This window comes from Mesoplodon densirostris, chromosome 3 (assembly GCF_025265405.1).
Source record: "Mesoplodon densirostris isolate mMesDen1 chromosome 3, mMesDen1 primary haplotype, whole genome shotgun sequence".
In the NCBI taxonomy this organism is placed as follows: domain Eukaryota; kingdom Metazoa; phylum Chordata; class Mammalia; order Artiodactyla; family Ziphiidae; genus Mesoplodon; species Mesoplodon densirostris.
This window is the reverse complement of record NC_082663.1, coordinates 52,607,676-52,626,182: the sequence shown is the minus strand read 5'-3', so window position 1 is coordinate 52,626,182 and position 18,507 is coordinate 52,607,676. Positions and strand designations below refer to the sequence as shown.

The 18,507-nt window shown below is 39.6% G+C and overlaps 1 protein-coding gene across 2 annotated transcripts in view; it reads right to left on the bottom strand.

The window, feature by feature from the left end:
• The window catches only part of RGS7BP (regulator of G protein signaling 7 binding protein), a 125,119-nt gene that overhangs the window by 17,640 nt on the left and 88,972 nt on the right, over positions 1-18,507 (bottom strand). The window contains exons 4-5 of one of the 2 annotated variants that reach the window (XM_060091719.1): positions 3,706-3,853; positions 1,651-1,721 (exon numbers count right to left, since the gene is read on the bottom strand). In XM_060091719.1, coding sequence (XP_059947702.1) covers positions 1,651-1,721; positions 3,706-3,853 — 219 coding nt within the window. Of the gene's footprint in view, positions 1-1,646; positions 1,722-3,705; positions 3,854-18,507 lie in introns of those variants that run through there. The other variant, XM_060091720.1, reaches the window with a different exon arrangement.

The window sequence follows — 18,507 nt, the reverse complement described above, 5'->3', positions numbered from 1 at the left end:
CTGGGGCTGCAAAGTTGGGTGCAGGTTGAACAAACATTTAATGTTTATGCTGGGTGTTATTCTACTATGTTCTGTGCATTTCTCTAGGTACTGAAGATAAAACAGTTAACAAACACATACAGAGGCCCTTCCCTCACAGAACTTACATTCTAGTGAATATCCCCTTTCCCTTTCTGTATTTCTGCTTTCTTTTCTGGTGTATACTCCCATAGGATAGTTCTGGAGACAGGCTATCTGGGATCACATCCCAGCCTTTCTACTTACAGTCTGTGTGACCTTGCCAAGTTAGTTAGCCTCTCTGTGCCTCAGTTGCCTGTATATTGGGAAACATGAATAGCATTTCCCTCAAAGCTGTTATTAGAATTAAATAAGTTAATGTAGTTAATACATCTAAGGTATTTAGGATAGTGGTTGTGATAGTGTAATTTGTATATATTTGGTCTCTGACCTCATTCTTGGCACAGAGCTACCAAAACTCTGGGAACTTCCTTAGAGAGCAACAAAGAGGTCTTTTGTTATGTTAATGATGTGACTTTTGGAAAACACCTGAGGATGGGGGCTGGTTGCTAGGAGAACCAACTACTCGATTGGAGGGTTAGCAATTTCAATCCCACCCCCTGACTTCCAGGGAGGGAAGAGGGGCTGGAGGTTGAATCAGTTGCCAATGGCCAGTGATTTAATCAGTCATGCCGATGTAAGAAGCCACTATAAAAACTCAAAAGGACAGGGTTTGGAGAGCTTCTGAGACTGGGGAGAGTGGTGCTCCAGGAGAGGGCATGGAATTTCTGTGCCCTTTCCCCATACCTTGCCCTATGCATCTCTTCTCTCTGGCTGTTCCTGAGTTGTATCCTGTAATAATAAGCCGGTGATCTGGTAAGTAAAATGTTTCTCTGAGTTCTGTGAGCTGCTCTAGTGAACTAACTGAACCTAAGAAGGAGTTCATTGGACCCTCGATCTATAGCTGGATGTCAGAAGCTCAGGTGACAACCTGGACTTGGGATTGGTGTCTAAAGTTGGGGGTGAGGGCGGGCAGTCTCTTAGGACTACTGAACCCTTAACTCATGGAATCCGACGCTGTCCCCAGTTAGTGTCAGAATTCAGTTGAACTGCAGGACACCCAGCTGGTGTCCGATAATTGCTTGGTGGTTTGGAAAAAACCCCCATACATTGGAATTGGATGCAAAATCACAGTAGCAGTATATGTTAAGTATTACTATTACTTTGTTTAGATAACAACACAACACGTAGATGGCAGGGATCTTCCTTTGGAAGTGTTCTTCAGTCTCTTCCACTTGGCTATAAACTTCTTAAAGACAAGGGCCAAATCTTCAGGCCTTTTGTGTTTGCCACACATGGTGTAGTGCTTTTCACAGCGTATACAATGAATAAATGCTCTTGACTGATAGGGCCAGTGGAGGAGGTGTCTGTTGTGTTATCAGAGTGTTTCTCAGCTCCCCCTCAGAGCAAAACTGCGTTCACCTGATAAACTATTCTCATTCTCTTGTCTTCTCGAGGAGAGACAGCTGTAGGCTCAATGCCTTCTATTGCTTGTTTAAAAAGAAAACAACCTGCTTTAATTTCTGAAGAAACAAGACCCAAGGTTATCATGTTAAAAAAACCTCTGCCTCAAAGAGAAATGACAAGACTCACCTTGATTTTTCAATGGTAAAGGCATAGTTTCCCTGAGTTTGCTTAAAAGGTTTTTCATTTCTCGCATGTCTCTGTAAAATTGATAAAAAGAAAAAATATCAGCTGTAAATTTTTGAAATGTAATCTCAAACCGTCTGTTCTGTGTGACAACTGCAGGACAAAGTCTGTGCCTAATTGTACCAGCTCGAGCTTCCAGTAGGCAAATATTGCATTTATTTTGCTTTTATAAGAAAAAAGAAAATCTGAGTTGGGTTGGCTCTGGAAGGAATAAGAACTACTCTGACAAACGTTTCCACAGGGCATTCTGCTATAGGAGCCCTCATATCTGCCTTCAGTTGGACCTGGCTGAGATCAGAGAAGAGCCTCTGGTAATGAGGACAGGACTTCACGTTTCCAAGGGCAGGTGAAGGGCACACAACTCGAACAGCAGGGGAACCCTGGGCAAAGCTGAGGCTGGGTGATGATGTTCTCATCTGGTCCAAGGGCTGTCCTGCCTGTGTGGTTTCACTCCCTGTTGTCTCTCATGATCGTGATTGGAATTCAGAGTAACACAGGTGTTAAGCATTCACAAGGCTCAACACATTAAATTGACTTGGAATGTTTTTAATGTGCAGCCCAGTCTGAGACCCACAGATTTCTTAGGGCAAAGTGATAGGGAGAAGCAAGGAAGCCCCCTCCCAGACCAGGTCTACGGTGCCTACTTCTCCCAGTCACTCCCACCTCCTTTGACCAGAATCTGGACTTTTAGGCTGAACTGAAATACCTCCAACGCTGAGGGCTAGACTCTCCTATTATTATTATCAGCCATTGCTTGCTCTCTAACAAGCTTACGAGGCTTGGGCAGAGATTCTGTGCAAGGTTTCTGAAAAGGAAAATGGCTTTGCTGAAGGATTACACACTGACCATGGCACTCTGGCAGATATTTCTTCCTGGGAATAGAGCAAAGCACTTTCTACTTTATAAATTAAGAGAAATCACTCATCACTTATCTATAGCTCTATCAAACTGTGCCAAACAACTTTATTGTTTGAATTGTTGGATTTCCAAGCTTAGACAAAATCCCAGTTTTATTAATAGCACGTAATTACCACATGCTTCAATTTTCTATAAACACAGAAATTTGGTAATTAGCTTTAGAATTATATTACAATCTGAAAGTAGAACTACAATGGCTCTAAATGGCACTGTGTGATACATTTCTAAAAATAAAAAAATAGTGTTCATTATCTTGTCAACGACTCAACCCCACACACAGAGTCCTCGATGGAACTGCCTAGTATTCATTCAGCTGCTTCGTGCTGGCTCTGGGGACATCAGTAGCAAAGGACAAGATATCAGTGTGAAGGCCAATAACCAAGGGGCTTGTCCCTCTGCTTCACAGAATGGAATTTTTAGCATCTAGATGCGTTTATGATTATATTATTGCTATTGCTTCCTTTTCCCAAATGAAATAGAATCACTGTAGAATCTCTTCTTCCCAAGAAAGAAACTCCCTCTCTAGCCGTCAGCTACTGCTTGTTAAGACAAATGCATTAACTCACTTTGACCACTAAGGGGCCATCATCTACATCCTGGGAGAGTAAGAGAAGACAGCCCTTTGGAAAGCTGTCTGTGAACTGGACAGAACACTCAGCCCCTGACTGGCAACTGAATAGGCCATTCCATGCACCCGAAATCCGAGAATCTACTGGAGGCATCTTGGCACAATTTTGAATTCTTCTCCCTTAAACAAATGGAAATTTTGGGACCCAGCCTGGTGGGTGAGCTGTGATGGGTATATAGATCCACCTTCCTCCCTTCCCAAGGAAGCACTCCATTTTCATCTCCATGGAGATGCAAGGCTGACGGAGTGGGAAAAGCAGAGGCCTGGGAGCCCACATCTCCTGGAGGTTCTGCTGTCATTCCGCAGATGGATTTGGACCCCTTACCGTCTCTCAGCTCAGTTTACTGAGAGCTCTGTTTCTGAATCTGAAAGAGAAAATCGCGACTCTCTCTAGCCCCTGAGTGTTAACTAGAGGAGGACTGGCAGTCTATTTAGGGTAACTTCCCACTTACCTTTCAGAGTTCTCAATGTCTGTGGAAACCTGCCAGGAATGTTGCTGAATATCTACAGGGGAAGATGAGGAGTCCTCTAGAGCAGGTGTTTCAGCACACTCCTCAATTTTGCAATCCAAACTCTTGGTTCCCCCTCCAGGCTCCTTTCCTAAGGGGGTTGGTGTTGGTAAAGAGAAGGGCATAAGAAATCATAAATGCGAATTCTATACCCAAGATATCACTGCAAACGTTGGCTATGCTTTGAGTCAAATGCTCCATTAACCCTAGAAACTTCTTTGAATACTAAAATAATGTGTGTGTGTGTGTTTATGTGTATAGCATATTTTCACAACATTCTGGGAAAGGTACCTGAGGTCAATGCAACCTGAAGATCAAGATTAAAGTAAGGGCCCTGCCTTTGATGGAGTATTGGTGCTTTGTAACCCATTCTTCTTGAGTTAGATTGGATTAGCTAGGGAGAGGAGATTCAGCTTGTGAAACTGTGCTGCTTTTTCGGTCCTCAGATGCAGGGGCAGGTAAAAGGGCCAGGAGCAGGTGACACCCAGCAGGAGGGATGGCAGCTCCTGCCGTTCTCTCTGATTCTGACACTAGCCCTCTGGGCCTGTGAGAAGCAGCAGAGATGATGGACCTGCCTTCCATTTCCTTGGCTCTCCAACCTCCTTCAATGTATCATTCTATGAGGAAAGAGCCCAGTCTCAAGATCCAGCTTCACTCTTCTGAGACCACAAAGTGCAATCAACTAAAGCACCATGTACTGGGTAGCCGTCCACAGTAGTGAACTGCCAATGCACCAAGACTTGTATTTACCGGGACTGATCTCAAGGGAATAAATCAATACTTTCTGGAAACAAATCTCCGAATTGGTTAGGCCATAAATTCATATGAAATTAAATGGGAGTTATAGTCTGTGGACCCGATATCCTCTGTTAATGTCTTTTATTCTGCCTTGAACTTCTGGGTATCTGCAAGGGTGTATCTTGCTATCATGGGAATGGCATACGAGGCCCAAGAACTGGGTTTTAATTTTTTATTTGTGTGTGTGTGTGTTTTTCTGCTGCACTGCATGGCTTGCGAGATCTCAGTTCCCTGACCAGAGATTGAACCTGGGGCCCCAGCAGTGAGAGCGCTGAGCTCTAACCATTGGACTGCCAGGGAATTCTCAAGAACTGGGTTTTATTTATTTATTTATATATATATTTAATATATCTTTATTGTAGTATAATTGCTTTACAATGTTGCGTTAGTTTCTGCTGTACAACAAAGTGAATCAGCTATATGTATACATATATCCCCATATCCCCTCTCTCTTGAGCCTCCCTCCCACCCTCCCTATCTCACCCTTCTAGGTCATCGCAAAGTATGAACTGATTTCCTTGTGCTATGCAACAGCTTCCCACTAGCCATTTTATATTTGGTAGTGTATATATGTCAATGCTACTCTCTTACTTCATCCCAGCTTCCCCTCCCCACTCTGTGTCCTCATGTTTGTTTTCTACATCTGCATCTTTATTCCTGCCCTTCCACTAGGTTCATCAGTACTGTTGTTTTCGATTCCATATATGTGCATTAGCATATGGTATTTGTTTTTCTCTTTCTGACTTCACTCTGTATGACAGACTCTAGGTCCATCCACCTCATTACAAATAACTCAGTTTCGAAGAACTGGGTTTTAAACCTGGCTTTTTCAGTTGTTCATTAACTCACTCATTCATTCACTCACAATATTTCCTGAGTGTCAGCTAACTATCGGGTACTGGGCTTGGTACTAGAGAGACAGAGGTGAAAGAAGGGATAGTCTTTGTCTCATGGAGCTTAGACAATTGAGAGATAGACAATTAAAAAAATATACAAATAATTACAAAGCTGTTGTATAACATTATGTAGTCTGGTATAAATGGCAGCTATATTGTTGCTTTCACTCTTTCAACCAGTTTTATTTGTATTATGTAGCTACATCTCCAGACTGGTTGTTAAGAAATCGTTACAGCCTGTATCATTGAACATTCATGAGATGGCAGCTCCACCTGGTTACCTCATAGCTCAATTTCCCTAATCATGATATGATTGTTTTTGCATGTTTAAAAAAATAAAAAAATAAAACAAAAACACTTATGAAAAGGAAGGCTGTTTATGATAAAATCTAGTGGGAAGCTTTTCCTTTGGATTCCTGATCTGAAGGCAACTAGCAAAAATCTCATCCCTGTCATTTCTAACCCATGTAGTAGCAACACAAGGAGAAAGAGACAAGCAATTAACTGGTAATTAACTATACAGCATTCATCAGCCTATAGTAGAAATGGGCCTCTGAATATTCAGCCAAAGCACAAACACAAGTTTACTGATGAAAACGTTTGATACTTTTGTGTATACTTTATGCACATTGATCCTGGGTGATGGAATTGTTTTTCCAATTTTATGGTATTGCTGTTGGGTAGAAATTAATTAAGTACATAGCATATTACCATTAAGTACATAGCATATTACCATTTCCCAGTTGGAGGGCATTGACCTCTTAAAAGCACATGCATTGAATCTCCTGGTAGAGTGCACACATGCAGTCCATTTGGCACCTACCTCTGAGCAGTCAGCCTTGGGATGTGAGCCTGAGCAAGAGCAGCTAGGACTTGAGAGAGGGACAAAAGGGTGGGTGTCCCCCCAAACAGCCCTCTGCTTTTCAAAGCTCTAAAGGAGAGGGTCACCTGAAAGCACACATGGCTCCTGTTCTGCTCTTTTGGGTTTGAAATGCCATGGAGAATGGAGCATGGTTTGGAAAGCAAATGGTGGATGAAGAAAATTCACACAAAGAAATTCTCTGCTTTATGGGCTCTGCTTGGCGTGGGGCCACTGTAGCCCCTACCCTGTGGTCAGGACTGTAGAGCCCAAAACTTTCATTCATGGGAACAGGGAGGACTCAAGGTAGCATGATGTTCCTTCTTGGAGTCCTCTATCTCCTTCATATGTACGCCTCTTGTACACGAACACATATGTAAAGTCCAATCCACAACCACTTTGTATACACTTACTGCCTGTACTAAATCTACTTGCATAAGACAAAAACATTCTCAAAAAAAAGTAACATAATTATTCATGTATTCCTGAAACATGCCTATGAGCTTGCAATGCCAAGTACACCCTCCTTTTCCTCATTTTCAGAGACTAGATATAACTCTGCTAATGCAGATGCACAAGAATGAAAAACTTGGATGCTGGACTTGCAGTTTGGTGCTTTCTGTCAGCTTACAAAATCTCTGCAGAATTTTGATTATATTATAGCTTCTCTGGCTGGCACATCTTGAAAGACAGGAGATTGATAGGAATTGTAGGGGTTTTCAATTCCAGAACATATTTGGGGAGATCATAATTGCTCTCATTTACTGATAGCACTGACTTTATGCTAAGCATCCTTTCCCACTACAGTCCCTGTTTATTGCCTTCATGGAACACTTATACCTAATAGAAAATTATCTTATGTATTTGCTAACTGGTTTATTATTTGCTCACCCCACCCCCACTCTCATCTCCCATCTCCTAAACTGGATATGTAAAGTCTGTAAGGCCAGGAACCTTATCTGTTTTCTTCAGTTCTGTAAGTCCAGTACCGAGGACGAAGGCTTACACATCACATGATTTCAACAGATATACAGCATCAAAAAAAGTAATTATACTATATATGTTATACAGCTTTCTTTGCCACGTTACTATGGTTAGAGATACTTTCATGTTAATGCATTCTGATTTATTTTATGCTTTGAAATGAATGCACAGTATCCCCTAGTAAGGAATTTACATTGTAATTCTTCCCTTTCTCCAGAGTGCCAGTATTTGTATGGGACAGATCCTTTAAAGCAGAAAACTTGGACAAAGTATATGTATTCACATTTTTTACCTTAATATATATTGCCAAATTGGCCTCTGAAAAGGCTATGCTAATTTACATTTTCCTTCTACCAACTGTAAATGAGAGAACCTATTTCCCTACACCTTTACCAGAACTTCATATTACCAATATGTAATTTTTGCTTATTTGATGAGGGAAAACAGAATCTCTTATTGAAGTTTATTTTCACCTCTTTTATTACTACTGAGATTAAATTTATTTTTCATAAGTGAATTGGCTGCCTGTATTTCTTCTTTTCATTTTCTATTCATATCATTTGCCCATTTAAAAAATAGGACAGTCTTCAGGACCAGATGGCTTCACAGGCGAATTCTATCAAACATTTAGAGAAGAGCTAACACCTATCCTTCTCGAACTCTTCCAAAATACAGCAGAGGGAGGAACACGCCCAAACTCATTCTACGAGGCCACCATCACCCTGATACCAAAACCAGACAAAGATGTCACAAAGAAAGAAAACTACAGACCAATATCGCTGATGAACATAGATGCAAAAATCCTCAACAAAATACTAGCAAACAGAATCCAACAGCACATTAAAAGGATCATACACCATGATCAAGTGGGGTTTACTCCAGGAATGCAAGGATTCTTCAATATACACAAATCAATCAATGTGATACACCATATTAAAAAACTGAAGAATAAAAACCATATGATTGGGGCTTCCCTGATGGCGCAGTGGTTGGGAGTCCGCCTGCCGATGCAGGGGACACGGGTTCGTGCCCCAGTCTGGGAGGATCCCGCATGCTGTGGAGTGGCTGGGCCCGTGAGCCATGGCCACTAAGCCTGTGCATCTGGAGGCTGTGCTCCGCAACGGGAGAGGCCACAACAGTGAGAGGCCCACGTACCGCAAAAAACAAACAAACAAAAACCATATGATCATCTCAATAGATGCAGAAAAAGCTTTTGACAAAATTCAACACCAATTTATGATAAAAAATCCTGAAGAAAGTAGGCATAGAGGGAACTTTCCTCAACATAATAAAGGCCACATATGACAAACCCACAGCCAACATCGTCCTCAATGGTGAAAAACTGAAAGCATTTCCACTAAGATCAGGAACAAGACAAGGTTGTCCACTCTCACCACTATTATTCAACATAGTTTTGGAAGTTTTAGCCACACCAATCAGGGAAGAAAAAGAAATAAAAGGAATCCAAATCAGGAAAGAAGAAGTAAAGCTGTCACTGTTTGCAGATGACTTGATACTATACATAGAGAATCCTAAAGATGCTACCAGAAAACTACTAGAGCTAATCAATGAATTTGGTAAAGTAGCAGGATACAAAATGAATGCACAGAAATCTGTTGGATTCCTATACAATAATGATGAAAAATCTGAAAGTGAAATTAAGAAAACACTCCCATTTACCATTGCAGCAAAAAGAATAAAATATCTAGGAATAAACCTACCTAAGGAGACAAAAAACCTGTATGCAGAAAATTATAAGACAGTGATGAAAGAAATTAAAGATGATACCAACAGATGGAGACTCTACTACCCCAAAGCAATCTACAGATTCAATGCAGTCCCTACAGATTCAATGCAATCCCTAGCAAAATACCACTGGCATTTTTCACAGAACTAGAACAAAAAATTTCACAATTTGTATGGAAATGCAGAAGACCCTGAATAGACAAAGCAATCTTTTTTTTTTTTTTTTTTTTTTGGCGGTATGTGGGCCTCTCACTCTTCTGGCCTCTCCCATTGCAGAGCACAGGCTCCAGACGTGCAGGCTCAGTGGCCATGGCTCACGGGTCTAGCCGCTCCGCAGCATGTGGAATCTTCCCAAACCGGAGCATGAACCCATGTCCCCTGCATGGGCAGGTGGACTCCCAACCACTGTGCCATCAGGGAAGCCCCAAAGCAATCTTGAGAAGGAAAAATGGAGCTGGAGGAATCAGGCTCCCTGACTTCAGAGCATACTACAAAGCTACAGTAATCAAGACAGTATGGTACTGGCACAAAAACAGAAATATAGATCAATGGAACAGGATACAAAGCCCAGAGATAAACCCATGTACATATGGTCAACTTATCTTTGATAAAGGAGGCAAGAATATACAGTGGAGAAAAGACAGCCTCTTCAATAAGTGGTGCTGGGAAAACTGGACAGGTACATGTAAAAGAATGAAATTAGAACACTTCCTAACACCATACACAAAAATAAACTCAAAATGGATTAAAGACCTAAATGTAAGGCCAGACACTATAAAACTGTTAGAGGAAAACATAGGCAGAACATTCTATGCCATAAATCACAGCAAGATCTTTTTCGACCCACCTCCTAGAGAAATAGAAATAAAAACAAAAATAAACAAATGGGACCTAATGAAACTTAAAACCTTTTGCACAGCAAAGGAAACCATAAACAAGACGAAAAGACAACCCTCAGAATGGGAGAAAATATTTGCAAATGAAGCAACTGACAAAGAATTAATCTCCAAAATTTACAAGCAGCTCATGAAGCTTAATATCAAAAAAAACACAACTCAATCCAAAAATGGGCAGAAGGCCTAAATAGACATTTCTCCAAAGAAGATATACAGATGGCCAACAAACACGTGAAAGAATGCTCAACATCATTAATCATTAGAGAAATGCAAATCAAAACTACAATGAGATATCATCTCACACCAGTCAGAATGGCCATCATCAAAAAATCTACAAACAGTAAATGCTGGAGAGGGTTTGGAGAAAAAGGAACCCTCTTGCACTATTGGTGGGAATGTAAATTGATACAGCCACTATGGAGAACAGTATGGAGGTTCCTTAAAAAATTAAAAATAGAACTACCATATGACCCAGTGATCCACTACTGGGCATATACCCTGAGAAAACCATAATTCAAAAAGAGTCATGTACCAAAATATTCATTGCAGCTCTATTTACAATAGCCAGGACATGGAAGCAACCTAAATGTCCATGAACAGATGAATGGATAAAGAAGATGTCACGCATAGATACAATGGAATATTACTCAGCCATAAAAAGAAACGAAATTGAGTTACTGAGTAGTGAGGTGGATGGACCTAGAGTCTGTCATACAGACTGAAGTAACTCAGAAAGAGAAAAGCAAATACCATATGCTAACACAGATATATATGGAATCTAAGAGAAAAAAATGTCATGAGGAACCTAGGGGCAAGACGGGAATAAAGACACAGACCTACTAGAGAATGGACTTGAGGATACGGGGAGGGGGAAGGGTAAGCTGTGACAAAGTGGGAGAGTGGAATGGACATATATACACTACCAAACTTAAATAGATAGTTAGTGGGAAGCAGCCGCATACAGGGAGATCAGCTTGGTGCTTTGTCACCACCTAGAGGGGTGGGATAGGGAGGGTAGGAGGGAGGGAGATGCAAGAGGGAAGAGATATGGGAACATATGTATGTGTATAACAGATTCATTTTGTTATAAAGCAGAAACTAACACACCATTGTAAAGCATTTATACTCCAAAAAAGATGTTAAAAAATACATAGGGCTGTCTTGTTGATTTATAAGAATTCTCCCTATGTAATAGATACTGATAATTTCTACTTCAGGTAAAGCTATAAATTACTACCATATGAGATTTAGAACTTTATTGAAGGATGACTCATTGATTACTTTTTCAGTACTGTCTAGGTTTAATGGTTTATTAAAAGATTTTACTCTTCTTGAGTTAAATTTGATAACTCATTTGTCCTAGAAAATTATTCACTAAATACATTTTTAATAGTATGGTTTTCTGTTGTAACTGTTTCATATCTCTAATGCTGTGTATTTATGGCTTACAATTTCTTTGTATACCACTGTTTCTTGGATTCCATATCTTCCTCTTTCTTGGATTCATTTTAATTTTGCTGGAACATATCTTTGACTATTTCAGAGGAGATCTCTGAATACAAAATTTCTTAGTCTTTATATTACTGAAAATACTTTTTCTTCTCTATCTCTCTCTTGCTGTACACACACTTAAATTCTAGTTGGCTGGATATAAAAATCTATGTTCTAACTAAGTTTCTCTCACAACTTGGATGATATTGTTCCCTTTCTTCTATCTATACGCAAGGATGCTATGTATGTAGCCTGTTTATGGCCCTCTGAAAATTTTTTATCTTTAAACATTTGAGTTATGAAATGGTTCCTAAATATGTCTAGTTATGGGTGCTTTATATGTTACTCCTTTTTTTTGGCATTTGATTGGCATTTGCAATCTACTTTCACCAATTTTTTATTTTGAAAATTTTCAAACCTATAGTAAACTTGCAAGAATAATACAATGAACATCTAAATATTCTAGTTTAACCAATTATTAATATTTAGCCATATTTTTCTTTTATCTCTCTCAATCTCTCTCTCTGTGTGTGTATATATATATAGGTTTCATGTATATGGATTATGTGTATAACGTGTATATGTATAATATATATAATTTTTTGTTGAACCATTTAAGAGTTGCAGAATTAATGTTACTTTATCCCAAATACTTCAACATATAACTCCTAAAGAACAAAAATGTTTTCCTACATAACCTTAAAACAATTAGCACATGAAAAACTTTATTTAATTTTGATTTAAATGATTCAATTCAATTTGATACAATGCTATTATTTAATATATATATATATTCTATATTCAAGTTTCCCCATTTGTTCCAATAATGTCCTTTATAGCTTTTTTTTTTTTACATTGAAGGATCCAAATAAGGATTATGTACCACATCTAATTGTCCTGTTTCTTTATTCTCTTTTAATCTAGAATAGCATCCTTGTCTTTTTCATTTTTCATGACATTGATATTTTTGGATAAAGAGTCTGGGCCAGTTGTTTTAAAGAATGTCTTTAAATTTGGATTTGTCTGATTGTTTCCACAAGTCTAGGTTCAGAGTAAGCATTTTTGGCAAGAATATTATAGAAGTGATATTGTGTCCTTTTTAGTGCATTGCATTAGAAAGCGTATGTGTTTGTCCCATTATTAATGATGTTAGTTAAGTATTGATTACTTGGTTAAGGTGATTTCTTCCAGCTTTTACCATGGTAGAGGACTCTTTTTCCCTTTGTAAATATTGAGTAATCTATGGAGTGATTTATTAAAATATTATAGCCTTTTCAATATAAATATTTCTTTAGGTTTGCAAAAAGTTTTTCTATTTTTCTTAATTATCTATTTCTCTCTGTTTATCCTTTCAGAATCCTATTTCATGTTAGAGTCTCTGGATCTTAATTAGCCCTATATTCTATATTCATTGTGGGGGGCTGAGTTTTGGGAGAATACCTAGACTTGACCTTTCAGGTCCCTATTTTAAGCTCTCAGTATTTCCATTTTAATAATTGTTAAGAACTGGGCAGGGTCTGAGATTTCCCTCTACCTGTGAATTAACTTGCCACCATCTCATGGATCCTGGAAAGAGACATGAGACTCCAGGTTAGAGACAAAGAAAATTTAGTACTCACAAAATAGTAGTAGAGTATCAGCATTTGTGTTAATTTCTTGAGTTTTAATTCCCACAGGGAGACACAAGAAGAGCCAGATCAGTATACCTCCACACACACACAGGAGACAGGAACCTTGAGATTAAGGATCCGAAGTCTTCTATAAGCATGTCTGCCCTTTGCGCCAGAGGGAAACATTTTCATTTTACTGAATCGTAAGCATGCCTTGCTCTGGAGGGGAGACACTGTCTCTATTTTTCAAGAACATTTACTAAATAAACATCCTTGAAAAGATAGTGTAAAACAAAAGGCAGTCAGTGCCTCACTTTGCAAGAAAACTGTTCCCTGAAATGCAAGAGCCTGAAGGAGAATTGTCTCCCAACACAAATTAACCCATCTATTAAAATTTTATTTGATGGATAACACTTTCATTTCCAACAAATCTGGTTGCTTCCTTTCTGTTAGTTACTGCTTTTGAGGTATGACAGACCTAAAATAAATCTGTTGATTACATTTATATTTTAAATTCTTCATCTGTTTCTACTTTAAAATTTGTTCATCAAATATTAGTTGTTTGCGTGTTGCCATTTGGTGCCTCCCTTTCAGGGTGCTGATTTTTCTTAAAAATCTGCTCATCCCTGGATGTCTGTTCAGCTTTGTCTTTGAGGATCTCTCTTTGCCCATCATTCTGATGAGTATCCTCCTGGGGATTGGAAAAGGGGCAGGATATGTGGCTGGACAATGTGTGTCTAAAGCTTGTCTTCAGGGTGCTTCTCATCTCTGTTGATAAGTTTACCTGGGCACACAGCCTATTTTTTGGGTCCTGTGTTTGCTTTGAGTTTCCTGTTTACAATTCCTACTCCAAAGAGATATGTGGAACAATTTAGCCTGGGAAAAAACACTGGAGTCATGTGCTCACTTTCTTCTTCCTCTGCAGCAGTCCTTATGGAGGATTCGAGTTACTTCACCCTCTGTTCTGCTTTGCTGCCTGGTCCTGACACTCACAGCAGGTGTCCTCCTGGGGTAAGCAATGATGGTCTTGGTTACTCAGTGTGGGGCAGGCCAGCTTTTCCTGAATGCAATTTCGAATATTTATTTCCCCGACAACAGCTCCAGAATTCCTTCCTGTGATTTGTATTTGTTGACTCCTACTTTGAAGCATCTCTCAAATTGATTTTATTTTTGTAGTATTTTTCTCCTGCATGAATTTCTTTTGTTTCTTGGGTTTCTTATTGGTTGTGGCTTCATTTCTTCATTTATATCCACCAATCCAATCCCTGTTGCTGTCTAGCTTTGAGAAATTCCTCAATTTCTGGTTTGTTGAAATCATACTTCCTTGTTTTTCAGGGCCATGGGAGACTGTTTTGTGTCTGCAGACCTCTATTTTTTTTTTCCTCTTACAATTAGTAGGGCCCATTTGACAGAGTTATGGCAAATGGATTCTGAGTAAGAGTGATGTATGCCTCTTCCAGATTGGCTTCTAAAAATCCTCCCATGGGAACGTCCATGCTTTCTTTTCTCCCCTGACAATTGGATGGATGTGGGGAATGGAAAGAATAAAAGGGCCCACCCCACCCTAGCTCTGGCATTGGACTATGACAATGGTGAATAATGAACTCTCATTGTTCTAATCCATTGAGATTTGATGATGTTTCATGCAGCTGTTACCCTACCCTGACAAATATAAGAACGAATATGGATTTATTATTTTCATTATATCTTTTGCTGTTATTTCGATGGGTTTTTAGTAGGAGGGGAAATATACGTATGAGTTCAGTTCAACATCTCTGGACAAGCTTCTTTTTCTCCAATTATACTCCCTCTCATTTAACAACAGATGTAGAATGAAAGCAAATTCCTTTGCTTATTCAATAATTATTAACTGAAACTTTATCTGCTCCAAGCACTGTACTAAATGCTGGAGATACAATGGTGAACACACTCAAGGTGATCAACTCTGGAGAGGACAACAGACAACAAATCAGGTGTCTACCCCTCAATGTAACACGTGCCTGGGGGACACATTGCATGGGCATAGGCCCCGCCTTGGAGAGCCAGGAAAAGCTTTCTGCAGGAAAGTCCCATCTAAGTTACAAACCAAAGAAAGCATAGGGTAGACCAGGTGAAAGGGATCGTTGTGGAGTGGGGCAGGGTGGACAATTTGTTTCAGGCAGAGGGAGCAACTGGAAAGAACTTCCAAGTTCAAGTTCCTTGTAGTAGTTCAAGATGCCGTGTGTGTGGCTGGCAGGGTATGGGGGGCAGTTGAGATGGGGTTGCTGGTGAGAGATGAGGCTGGAGAGGCTAGTAGGGCTGGTCCATAGATGTTCTTCTGAGCCACATTAAAAAGTTGGCAGGGAGCACCTCACAAACCTGAATGTTGGCCTATCTGAGTTCTGCATCCCCAGCTTCCTCCCTTTGACCAGTTATCCTTAGGAGGAGCACCTGTTTCTAACATCAGGTGGGCTCTCTGCTCTGCTCTCAGGAAAGGGTCAAGCTGCTTCTAGGTGGTAACTTCAAGTCAAAGTTTTACTTTGCCCAAGAGTGACTATGCATTTAAAATAATTTTTTATTATGAAATGAAAAAACCTGTCCCCTGAAACAGCAATTTCAGGCCTCAGTGAACAAGTATTTTCTCAGGGAGGGGATGGAGGGAGAGGGGAGAAGGGGAGCCTTTAGAGCACCTTAAACTGTCACTAAGCTGGCTTCACCACTGTTGAGAACCAGGATGTCAAAAAGTTGGCCACTTTCCTCAGGGCCTTGCAAAGCTTTTAGCCTTCAGCTCCTTTGGGATTTCCATGTATTTTTAGCCTGTTTATGGATAATATAATAGGCATGTTTGAGGAAAAGTTAAGGGAAACCACACATGAAGCACATCCCAGTTTGGAAGGCTAGTTATTCTTATATTTGTGAGAAATGGTCAGTTGTTTAGGAGGAACAAAAACACATGTGATTGTGGGGCAGCCTCAGGAGTCCCACAGAGCTCTTCCACCTCAGAAGTCCTAGGCACTGACCCCGGAAGACTGGGCTGGGGTCCTCTATTGAGAGTGGAGGCCCCTTTATCACATTCCACTCTGGAGACCTCTTTCCTCCTCTTGATCTCATTTCTCCCATCCTCTTTCTTTTCTATTCATATTTTCCTCTCTCCATTTCCCCTTCTCCTCTCCACTCCTTGCTTGCCTGCCTGTCTTCAGCCTATAGTGACAGTAGGAAGCATTGCCATAGTGTCTCCTTGGAGGCCCTGAGTTTGGACTCTGATGTCCAGCAGAGTCAATTTTATCCATTTGTGTAAATTTCCTTAGGAATCAAAACAAAACAAACTAATCTTCTCTGAGCTAATATTCTATCACTGCCTTATCATTTCCTTGATGGCAGGGGCAAGTTTCCTATGTCCTTTGTGCTCTTGACACATTATCTGCTATGATACTATACACAGAGAAGGCTCTCGGGACAGTTTTCATACTGACTGTGAACAACTAAATGAACACAGTTTACAGGAGATGCGTGGAAGCTTATCCACATGGTTACTCTCACTCTCATGTATTTTCATAACGGGTAGGAGATTTATAACTCCATCCAGTGTGAAAAGGACTGGGGAAATGTAAGCTGTTTGTTAAGTAATCCACTTTTACTCTTGCATTTCCAAAAAGCATATAATTTAAATAGAAATAAGTTATATTAGTTCAGTTAGTTGTTTGCCTGTATTAAAAAATAGTTTCAAAGGCTTTTCTACACTGTGGTAAGAAGATATTCATAGTGCCATAAACACATAGTGGAAAATAATACTTATACCATAAACAGAAATCCATTCTTGCCCATATGTTGGGAAATAAACATTTTCCGATACAGAGCTATTTCCCTCCCCCACCCTGTGTCCTTCTCTGTGCTCGTTATGACACTGTAGTCCTATCATTGACCCCAGAATAGTAGTCATCTTGGTGGTTCCATTAGCTGAGTAAGGAAGCAGAATCACAGGCCACAGAAGAGCAGACAATGGAAACACATTTGAGGGAGGTCCCTATGAGGCTTTTACTTCTCCATTTCCAACCCCTAAGGTAGAGCAGAACAATGTGCAGACAGTATTGACTGTATAGTTAATTAATTTCAACTTTCCTTTAATGGGTATCATGGCTAAATCATGCTCCCGTTGGATCACAGCAAAATATCTTATAAATCACTAAATGATCTACAGAGTTAACTTTCCCTCTTATCTTAAAAGTAACTCTCTGAACTTATTTTGGTAAGAAATTAAATATACAATAAATTTTAGCCACTAAACATGGTATTTTGGAATATGTGCACCAATCATTGTCAGATGTGTGGACAAAATTCAGCCCATGGTGCTAGTATCTTTCATTTCCCGATTTGATATATTCTCTTGCCTTTCTCCAATGTAGCTTAGTGGGAAATGGTCTGGTGTAGTGGAACAATCATGAACTTTGCAGTAGGATTAATGTGCTCTGTGACCTTGGACAACAAGCTACCTCTTTGAACCTCAGCTTCTCCATCAGTAAAATGGGAAAAACAATACTTGAGGATGAAATAAGATGACATGTATAAAGCACCTGGCAAGTAGAAAGTATACAATAAGTGGAAGCTATTATCGTTGCTGTTATCCTAGTCCTCAGTTGACATCTACTTTGACAAAAGGTGATGAATATTGTGTCCTGTTCACTGTTTGGTATTGATATATGAGGACACGGAGACAGAGTAATAGATGGTGTTAGATTGCCCTTACATTCCAGAAATTGGTTATATTTGGGTTCTTCAGATAGTACAAGTTGTTCTGGTCTTGGGTCCTTTGCATTAGATACCAATGTTGATGAAGTTGTGTCCTTCTTGTCATTAAATCTTAGATTAAGTTCTACCTCCTTGGAGAGCTTTGACCATCCCTTCTAAAGTAGCCACCCAGTCATGGTCACTTTCTATTACATTACCTATTCTAATTATTGGCATTATAATTTTAGTGTTTGGGATTTTTAGAAATTTTTCCCCCTATTTCTCTGCACGAGGCTATATACTCCATAAGAACAGGGATCTCTTCAGCCCTGATTGTTTCAGTCTCCCAGTACCTTACACAGGTACTCAACAAATATTTGTTCAAAGAACAAATGCATGTTTCCACTCATAATTTGAATCATAATCTATTTTAAGATTTATTCTGCTTCATTTCTTCAAACCTAATGTTCTATTTTAGTATCAATTGCCTCATTACATTGGAAAATAAGGCTTTACTTGTGGTTTTATTCTATTTCTGTCTTTGCGTTGCTTGTTTCTTTTATTGGTGGGTCATTTTCTTTACATTTCTTAATAGGAGGCTGAATACCCTGGAGTCTTTACTGCTCATATTCTATTCTTTGTCTTGTTTATCCTGTATTTTGCTGGATGGATGGTGGTTCATTAATTTCTTATGAGAGCATCTTGAGCTCTCAACTCCCACTAGATTTTGACATTTCTCTCTTCTTTCCCCTTTTGTGACT